The sequence below is a fragment of the Gossypium arboreum genome, chromosome 7, assembly GCF_025698485.1.
Source record: "Gossypium arboreum isolate Shixiya-1 chromosome 7, ASM2569848v2, whole genome shotgun sequence".
Taxonomy (NCBI): Eukaryota; Viridiplantae; Streptophyta; class Magnoliopsida; order Malvales; family Malvaceae; genus Gossypium; species Gossypium arboreum.
The window spans coordinates 69471031-69481466 of record NC_069076.1 but is presented as its reverse complement, the minus strand read 5'-3'; the positions used below and the strand labels follow the sequence as shown (position 1 = coordinate 69481466).

At 29.0% G+C, this 10436-nt stretch overlaps 1 protein-coding gene across 6 annotated transcripts; it reads right to left on the bottom strand.

Moving 5' to 3' along the window:
• Positions 1 to 2288: 2288 nt before the first annotated feature.
• On the bottom strand, positions 2289 to 8844 carry LOC108485924 (protein SET DOMAIN GROUP 40-like). Of its 6 annotated transcripts, XM_017789851.2 has the most exons (5): positions 8718 to 8841; positions 8483 to 8618; positions 8226 to 8366; positions 4170 to 4235; positions 2289 to 2524 (listed from the first exon to the last, which is right to left on the bottom strand). In XM_017789851.2, exons 1-5 carry the CDS (start codon positions 8768 to 8770, stop codon positions 2519 to 2521), a joined length of 402 nt encoding a protein of 133 aa, XP_017645340.1. In that variant the 5' UTR covers positions 8771 to 8841; the 3' UTR covers positions 2289 to 2518. The 6 variants fall into 6 exon arrangements, 4 of the variants coding, with proteins under 4 accessions (XP_017645340.1, XP_052887223.1, XP_052887221.1 ...); XR_008286101.1 differs by lacking the exon at positions 8483 to 8618 and having other exon boundaries at positions 5975 to 8366; positions 8718 to 8827; XM_053031263.1 differs by lacking the exons at positions 2289 to 2524; positions 4170 to 4235 and adding an exon at positions 7561 to 8023 and having other exon boundaries at positions 8483 to 8531; positions 8718 to 8844.
• Between the last annotated feature and the right edge of the window lie 1592 nt (positions 8845 to 10436).

The window sequence follows — 10436 nt, the reverse complement described above, 5'->3', positions numbered from 1 at the left end:
AAGATAATCTAGTAAACCATAGTAAATAAGATTTAATATATATTTCAGGAGTTCACAAAATATCTCAAAAAACAATGTTTTAGTGAACGACGTAAATTATTACAAAGTTGGTTACAAACAAGTCTACATGCCATCCTACCAAAATGTCATGCATGATACAGAAATAGACAAGTGTCTCACTACCAACAATAACTCTAGCATAGTCCCCTTCTACAGAATCTCTTTCTTCAATCAACACGCCTGGGAAGGAAAGATTAACAGAATAAGTTCAAACTTAGTGAGTTCCATTTATAAAGGTAACACAAACGATATATAGGGATACTACTGGTAGGCAAACATTACTCATAACAATACTCAACCTTTCAGAAAGGTTTATACATACTAAACATAATACATCCAATAACGTTCATAGTTCTTAGGTGGACTCTATCTATCAACTTAACACGACTCATAGGCAAACACTATCTGCTCGTTTAACCATAACCTAATACAATAAGCATGTTTTGCACATGACTTATACTCGTGCCAATCTCAGACCCAGAATTTAGAATCAAAATTATATCAATTAGTCATATTCATATGCATATACTGAACCCCTTAACTCCTCACATGATTTTTGTTTAGCTGAACATGTTTTCTCGTGATCTGCCAATTCGATTTACAATATAGCTGCCCTACCAGAGGCATTACAAATATATCTCATTTTCCTTCATCACATATCATATTTCACATATAGATTGTATTGGGTTTGTACAGTAAGGAGGTTATTTTTCATCAAAACATGAACTGACACTACTCACGTTGACAATACTGGTTTAACATCACAAAACCATACACCACACCTTACGTTATTGAGAGGGAACATTTAACTTACACAAATTATACCGCAAGAAAATTTATAACACATGTAAGTAAGAAGGAACTCACCAGAAAGCCTACTACATTAATATACTCAGCAAGTCACTTGCCCTTATTGTTTAGACCTTCGTTAGCTTCTTAAGCTAAAAGAGAGATAAATATAACTATCAAATCATTAAACTATTAAAATTTAACATACATGCATAAATCAGTAGCATGTAACCTAAAATTAGGAAGTTTCCTTCCTCACAAGCAGTTCTAAAACTATGCATGCTTTATTGTAAATAAATAAATTCCTTCAATAATAACCTAAGGATTTACCAGAAATTACCAATAAATTGATACTAATAATGGCATCAACTAGATATTGGAAGCTCCTCGTTAATGATTCCAACTTAGAAATTTATAAATATTTAGTGAAGAACGCAAGGAAGAAGAAGAAGCAGAAGCAAAAACGTTAAAACATGCTAGCTAGATATCCTTAATAGCAAAGACATCAAAGAACAAAACTTAATAGAAGTTAGAGGATCCTATGATCACTTTAGAAGTTTGAAAAGAAAATAATTAAAAATTTAATCATCTACAGTACCTTAGTTTAGTTCTAAATAGGTCTCAACTAAACTCCAACTTTACTAACCGAGCCATCATAATATATTAAACACGAAAAAAAATCTATCGAGCTGCAACTAATGAGCTCGCCCAAAACATTTAGGGTTGGTGGATAGCTTAATAGAAGAGTCCGCAAATTGAAACAATTGAAATGTGCAAGTGTACAAAATTGTATCAAGTAATAAAGTAATAAGTATTTCAATGTATCATCTCCACAGAGACTGAACAAGTAAATATTTGTGAAAATTATAACTTAAACAAATTGGTGAAGGTAAAATAATGTGAGTTGAAAATGTGATGTAATTAAATAAAGTGAATTAACTATCTAATTTAGTAAAATAAAATTATCTAAGTATGAAATTAAACACACAAAATTAGGCAAGTCTTAAGAGTTTATCACAATGGCATATAAGTGTTAGAACAACCATCCTTCCTAGGTTAGAATTATTCAATTTATCAAAAGATGTTACGGAAATTTTGTGGCTAAATTGATCATTTATTAACCCTAATCACACTTAGTAAAATATTTAACTTAATTAATGATTAAACCTCTTTCACACATTTCTATATTTAATAGACTTAACATTTCAGAAGTAAAACATTTTACAAAGTTATGTAAGGTAATAATAATTTTGGTATTATTCACTACAGCAAGATTGACTTTTAGCGGCGTTTTTGCAAGTGCCGCAAAAAATGCCGCTATGGGCAACGCCACTAAAGTTTGCAAGTGCCACAAATGCCGCTAAAGGTTATAAAATTTTAAAAAAAAATTATAAAAAGTCATGAAAAATATAAAAAAATTAAAATTCATTATCAAAATATTGAAAAGAAGAATAACATCTATGATATAAATATATATCCCACCAAATAAAAAGTTTATCAATAACAATCAAACAAAATATCGGACTTATCATACTACACCAGAAATCTAACAAAATACAAATAGAACAAAATAATGATAGAATGTACACTTTAAGATCAGCAATTAGCTCAAACAAGTCGTCACTATGCATGAATTCAGCTAATCCTGGACCATGCATCCAACAAAAACTCAAACCTGAGAAAAAAGAAACAAAAGTTAATGAATGACACATATAACGTCAAATTAATAATAAAATATGCAATTAACAAGTCAACATTAACGCCACATATAACATCAAATTGCACAACTTAATATACTCAATACATTAGCATAAATAACATCACGTTGAACAATGAGTTTAACACATTCGAATAGATCAATTTTAAGCTCACTAATGGTTAATTTAGCATGTGAACAACATATAAATGTTTTGCATTTACAGCATGGTTTAATCAACTTCAAGCAGGAAATTAAATGCAGCAAATTTCCAGCATTCAAAGTCATATATGGACAGCATTCAACTTCAAGCAGGAAACAATAATTAAAACTATCATTTTTTTCAGACACCTATTTTTTTCTTAATTTAGGTTCTCTTATTTAGTAAATCATAATAAACAGCATAAAACAACAAAAAGGTAACTCACAGACCACATCAATAAATTTCAAACACATGTATTCTAGGATTCAATTATACAAAGATTTGCAAGAAAATGTTGTTAAATCAAAGGGAAATACACAATCGAAAAAAAATAAAACACATAACAGGAAATAAACTATCCTAAAAATGACAACATCCAAAGATTTAAAAAAGACAAATATAAGAAGTGTTTCATAAGGCTGAACACCGAAAAGTATAACAAAAACACTAAAAAAAAGAAGCATAAATCTGATGGATTATAGAATGAGTTATGCTTTGTGGATAAGTGATCTTCAAAACCAAACCAACAATAATTTTAATTGATTAAAAAATATATGCACTTAAATAGATTTGATTGTTTTATTTTTATTAATAAAGTCAATATTATCTGGTTTATTTCATATTTATTGTTATTTAAAAAATTATATATAATATTTATAAATATTAAATATAAAATATTAATCAATAATATAAAAACTTTTAATAAGCCTTGCAAATACAATCTAGCACTAAACAATTTCAAAATGAACAAGTAAAAAAGTGTTCCATAAATTAAACAATAAGATCATCCCATACTATCCATAATTCAAAAATTTAAAAATATGCCTTAAATCCTTCTACTATTAAAAATTTTAGAATTTAGTCCATATATTTTTCCAAATTCAAAATTTAAGTCCAACTATTAACGTTGTTTTAAAATCTAAAAATAGATAAACTAAATTCTTGAAAATAAAAGTATAAGGAGTAAATTTCAAAATTTAAAAGCTTACATGGGCTTATGACATATTTTAATCTTCTACAAATCCAAAATAAAGAATAAAATATTTAACTTTAAATCTAAAATTATATTTTAAAATTCATTTTTTATCTACCGATATACCATACTTGATCGGTAAAGGCGAAATCAATCGGTAATCACTCATATAATTAGTACCAACTGCATTTTATACTGGAATAACATTGACTACATTTAAAAATTGCTGAAATCCAGACTCAATATTAAGTCACGCAAATAATAGTGGCTAGTTGATTAATAAATTTGACTATTATGTAGGATAGGAGATCAAAAAAATATCATTTATGTTGTTTAATTAATAAGCATAAATTTAATATACAAAAGGAAATGAAGACATAAAGTAAGAAATGCAGTTCCCTTTTCATGAATGTCAAGACAATGAGAGAACAGTGCAGGAGATAACAAACCTGGTTGGCGTAACTGATACCCATGTTTGCCCAAGCACGCACATAGTTTGGCTTCAAATCTAGTGCCTAAAGATCCAAGACATAGACCAAAAGACTAAATTCAATAGTGCTGAAAATATGGCCACCACAGGCAAAGGGAAGTTTATCATCAAATAATTTTAAATGGACAATCTCAGTAACAGAGGCTAAACAAATCAAATTGCATATGCAAGATCTGAATGCATTAAAAAAGGCATTTTGGAAGAGATGATCAAGGGTATATGTAAATTGAGGAAGTGCATAATCAATGTAATACCCCATACCCGTACCTGAGATCCGGGATAGGATACGAGGCATTACCGAAATTTTCAGAATAATATCAATTAATTTATATTATTTAGTATTCATTTTCATGTTTCATGTAACATCCTTTTCATATATTCAATTCAAAATATCATATAAAATACGATACAATACTTAAATTTTCATATTTACATGCTCATTCAGGGTATCCGAACCTACCTGACTAAATTGCAGAAATACCAAGATTTAGGGGCATATTGGTAATTTACCATTTTCCCAAATTTCACCCAATCTTAAATTGATAATTTCATTCACTTTATTAATTTAGATAATAAAACAATTTAATCCCTTCAATTTAGTCATTTTTGACATTTTTACAAAATTATCTCCTAAAGTTTTACTTTTATTCAATTTAGTCCATGAGCTTAAAACATGCAAATTAGCCATGCTAACTGAATATTCATATATATTTTTTCCTCCTCCTCCTCTCCATTCCACATCCTTAATGTATATAACATTCTTGTAAGTACGATTTCATAATTTACTTATTAATGCTCACATCAATCTGCTCACACGAGTCATAGTCACTCAATTATTTATAATTAGAGCTCTGAGCTCAAAATTAAGATCCGTAAATTTTTCCTAAAACTAGCCTCACATATAATTCCACCATAAAATTTTAAGAATTTTAGTTTAGCCAATTAGTACAGTTTATTCATTTAAGTTTCCCTGTTTCACTATCCAACATTCGACCTCTCTTCACTAAAAATTAATTATATCACAAAGACAAAACTGGGATAATGTTCCCATTGATTTCTATTGAAAACAGACTCATTAAGGATTCTAAGCATATAAATTTGAGACTCTAATTAATTTTATCCAATTTTTTGTGATTTTCCAAAGTCAAAATAGGGGAACCCGAATTCATTCTAACCTTGTCTCACAAAATTCATTATATCTCATAATTTACAAATCCATTGCTTACAACGTTTCTTCTATGAAAAACTAGACTCAATAAGCTTTAATTTTTTATTCATCTTCTAATTCGATTTCTACAATTTATGGTTATTTTTCAAAGTTAGTCTACTTCTGCTGTCCAATATTGTTTTAGTTCAAGATGTTTATTACCATTTTTCCTCTAAATTTCAAAGGTCATACAATTCAGTCCTTGCTCAATTAGCCCATCTATTAAGCTAATTTTTCTCAATTAAAATTTTATTCCATCATTCTAAACTATTACACAATCTTTGAAAATCAGAATTTTAACACTAAACGTTAATTCACAACTTTTTCACAATTAGGTCCTAAAATCAATTTCTATTGAAATTACTTGATAAAATCATCAAACAACAAAATCAAAGCTTCAAATTCATTTTATTTCATCATAAACAGCTAACACTTATCAATGATAGCTTTTAATTTTGTTCATAAAATCAAAAACTAATGAATTAAACACTTGGACCTAATTGTAAAAGTCATAAAAACATAAAAATCTCAAAAAAAAGGGTAAGAATTGAACTCACATATGTCAAAGTATGAAAAACCAGCAGCTTTCAGACCTCCCATGGCGTTTTTGCTGAAGAAAAATGATGAGATCTCTAGATTTTTCAAATTTGTCTTGTTTTATATGTTTAATTTGTAAAATTTCCCATTTTGCCCTTGTTTCTCCTTGTCTTTTTTGCTGATTTTCTTGCCCCAAGCGTCCAGCCCGTACAATTTGGGTCCAATTACTTTTTAAATCCCTCCTTTTTAATCACTTAAACTATTTAATCACAATTTAATAAATTTTGCACTATTTTCAATTTATTCCTTTTTAATTAATTGACTAACCAAACGTTAAAATTTTCTAACGAAACTTTAATACTAACTTAGTAACACTCCATAAATATTTATAAAAATATTTATGGCTCGGTTTATAAATCCGAAGTCTCGATACCTCGTTTTCAACCAAATTTACTTGATTAATTCTTTTAAAATCGCAAAATTCACTAATTAAAAATAATTATTTTAAGTTCGCGCTTGGCCTATAATTATTATTTGTTAAAATTTCTAAACTTACTCGTCGAATTTAGTGATCTCGAATCACTGTTTCCGACACCACTGAAAAATTTTGCTGTTACAATCAAATCATCTAAATCAACCAATAGCTTCAACAAATCAAATAACTAATTACATGGAGCTGAATAGAAGAGCTAGTTTGTCTTCTAAGGTCCAACTAGGTGCAACATGTTATTTGGAGCATCTTTTTAGCAGCATAAGGTTACAAAGATGGAGCAAGTAAATAATTCAACCCTATAAGAGAGCTGTATAACACACCAATGTATCACTTTACCATTGAAAGATAAGAAAGAAGATAAATAGAGGAAAATATGATGCAACCCATATGAGTTTGGCACACAGAAGATTGACATGTTGGGTTATCACTTGTATGGCAGAAAAGACTTTGATTAACACCAGAATATAACAATAACATTTCCAAAATGTAATGTTAGGGATAAGCTTCTAGTATTCTTGAGGAAAATTATATCCTATCACCATATGTAAAACTCTAAGTCCCAAATATAATCACTGCAGTCATGGAAATCATATACAAAAAGACACTCTTGTAATCACAGCATTCACAACATAAGCAAACTATCCCACAGTAACATTAGAGGAAGCAGCTTACACTCAAACCAAGATTGCAATATCAAGTCATTGTTCCAAAAGAAAAAAACTAACCAAAAAAACAAAGAATTATACCCTAGTGTATTTACATATGCATAATTATATATATACATATGCCAAAGGGACACATCAAGAATGCAATTCATTAACGCTGAACATAAATGTAACTGTACTAGTCAACGGCATCATGCATTCAATAATTCAGTTAAAAATAGCATTTGTTTTTCTAAAAAATAAAATAAAATAAGCAGTATTCTTTAGTTAAAGAAAAACAACAGTAAAAATTAATTCACTTTATCGCAGTCGATATTCATGAATTTGTTCCTAAAGTTAAATATCATAACTCCAATGAAATCAGAATATTACGATGCATCTGCAAATGAGTTGAAAATCGTCAAGTTGTGTCATCCTTGAATTATCCAAACAAAAAGAAAGCCAAAAATGAGAATGAAATTCATAAATTCCATTGAAATCACCATTAAAAAAAAAACAATTGACACCAAATCATAAGCCAAAGTGTACACGAATTGATTCGCAATTAACCTAGAAACATACTTCACATATATACAACAGAAAAAAAAAGGTAGCCATATGATCTAGCTTGTTGCATGATATGAAGCTGCAGCTGTTATCCATCGCTTAATTTGATCAAATAGTTATAGAAACAAATATGTATATATATAATTATTAGAGAAGAATGTACTGATAAGACTTTTCTTTGGGTGATGTCGTAACCATCCATACAGATACGTTAAAGCAGCAGTCTGTTCCAATTCTGAACTTTTCAAATAGTATTATTTGTTTGACACTCCAAAATTTTGATCTCATCTTACTAAGAAATGTTTGCATAAATAACATATATTTCTGGAAGTCTGCGGTATTTTGTCCTGAGCAATAATCTGAACCTTTTTCAAAGCAATGATATGTAGAAAAATGTTAAGTAGAGACACGAGAAGATAAATTAGGAACCCATGTATGCTTGTTTATCCAGACATTTATCCATACGCATGCGTGTGAAATGTGCATAACAGTCTAAGTTGAAGTTGTCCAACATAAATAAAAACCAAAAAAGAAAAACCCAGAGAAGCATAAACACTGTGAACTTACAGTCCCAGGAGCCCAAATCCAAGCCCTGAAAGTGAGAAGTGGAGGCTTAAGCTTAAGTTCCTTCATGAGAGTGAAGGCTTGTTCCCATTCGTATTTAGCTTTTGTGACAGCTTTTTGAGCAGCCCAGATGGCATAATCCACCTAAGAACGAGATAAATAGCAAGGTTGGAAAGAAAAAAAAGAAAAAAAGAAATACAAGTGAAGCAAATGTGAGAAAGCAAAAGCAAAAGCAAAAGAGGTAAAATAAGAGACAGAACTTGCAAGGCTTGCGTTTCAAGTTCACCGAAAGCGGCGAGTATGGAATAACTACGAGGCAAGTGTAGAAAATAAGGGTGCAATGGAGAAGCCTTTCCTTTATCAATTTCATATAACAAACAAACAGTGAATACCTGCCTTGCAAATGAAAATAGACAAATTGCTTTAGTCCAGTCATTGTGTTTGGTTGAAACACAAATTAAAACATATATCAAATACTGAAACACAAAAGCAAACCTGGGTAGAAGAGTGAGAAAGATGGGCTTTGAGTGCAAGAGACAAAGTTTCATCTCTTGAAAGAAGAGAGTCAGTTGTGATTAAGGCAGATTTTGGAACTTTAAGAAGCAACTCTCCTTTGCTAATCGGCCGGAGAGCGGCCACACCTCTTCCTCCGGCATCGGGGAAGCAAGAGACACCCAGACAACGGAGATGCTGCTGTTGGAGAGTTTCTTTATTGAATAGGGCAACAGAGGGGGAGATTTGGGGTGTTTTGAGGATACTGATTTTAGGGGAAAAAATTAGGGGTTTTAGTGTCGGGCAAGAGAAAAAGAAAACATTTTAGGAAGGAAAACAATCCCGTTTAATAGTTATGTTTTTTTGCGGTGTTTTTTAAAAAAACGCCGCTAACCCCTTAAATCTCCCATTGAATTTTATTTAAAATACATCATATTTATAAATACTTAACTAAATTTACTTAAACCTAATGATATTGTTTTAATTTTTTTATAAATATATACATGTTATTTTCATTTAATATTTATTAATTTTTAAATATAAACAAGTTAAATATTTTTAATTCTTATTTTTTTCTATTAGTCATTGAATTAATGTAAGTTGTGGCTTTAGTCATTTTGCTTTAATTTTGTTATTTTTAGTCATTGTAATTTTGAAATTTTGAAATTGTAGTATTAATTAAATGGTAGCTATTAAATTCATTAGGTTTTGCTATTTCTAAAATCTAATGTAACAAACATATTACTCACAAAAAGCCAGTTACGGATTTAACGGTTGTCATTTGTGTCAAAATTAAAATTTCAAAATTCGAAAAGTATAGGGACCAATAATGATCTAATTGGATAACATAAAATCAACCTACAACTTTACGCACAATACCAAGACTAATAGCAGAATTTAACCAAACATATATAATTGCTATCATTTGAGTGATCATGACTAAAATTTTAAATTTTAAAAAGTACAAAAGATAAAATTGATTGATTTGAAAAATACAAGGCCTAAAACTAATCAAATTAAAATATAAGGACTAAATTTTAAGTTTAAATTTTACTTAAATAAATTAAGTGTAAAGGAATTAATTTGAATTGAATTATTTTTAATATATCAAAATATTTTTAGATTAAATCTTAAACCATTTAATATATATATATATATAAAGTTTTTCTATTATCTCTTAAATAATTTAAACTATAATCATAAGTTTAATATATTCAAATTAATATTATCTCTTTTACAATTATATAATTAATCATTTAATATATAATTAAAAATACTAATTAATCTAAACCCTAAACCTCTTAACCCCTATCCCATAAACACTAAACCCTAAACCATAAACCCTTACAGCTTAAACTCTAACCCTAAATCCTAAACCATAATCTCTAAACCCATAATTCATCTTAAACCTTCAAATACTAATTAACTCCTAAACCTTAAACCTTAAACCATATATCTTAAACTATAAACCTTAAACTATAATGATAATTAATTCAATATTTTAAATTCAATACTATCTCTTTTTACGATTATATAAGAAAATATTTAATATATTGTATAACCATAATTTTTAATAATTATTGTTTTTAGGGTTATAGATTAGTGTTTATAATTTTTTGGGGGGTTTAAGGTTTTAAGGGTTATATGACTTTTAGCGACGTTTTAGCAAAAGCGCCGCTAATGCTCTGGTTTTTAGTGGCGTTTACCGAAAGCATCGCTATT

What these genes read in the sequence shown, in the direction of transcription:
- LOC108485924 (XM_053031261.1), bottom strand. Translation starts at nt 8,770, where the DNA reads ATGAAACTTTGTCTCTTGCACTCAAAGCCCATCTTTCTCACTCTTCTA. An exon ending in TTTCTCACTCTTCTACCCAG is followed by an intron (nt 8,619 to 8,717) that starts GTTTGCTTTTGT and finishes TTCATTTGCAAG; the next exon opens with GCAGGTATTCACTGTTTGTT. An exon ending in TTGAAACGCAAGCCTTGCAA is followed by an intron (nt 8,367 to 8,482) that starts GTTCTGTCTCTT and finishes TCTCGTTCTTAG; the next exon opens with GTGGATTATGCCATCTGGGC.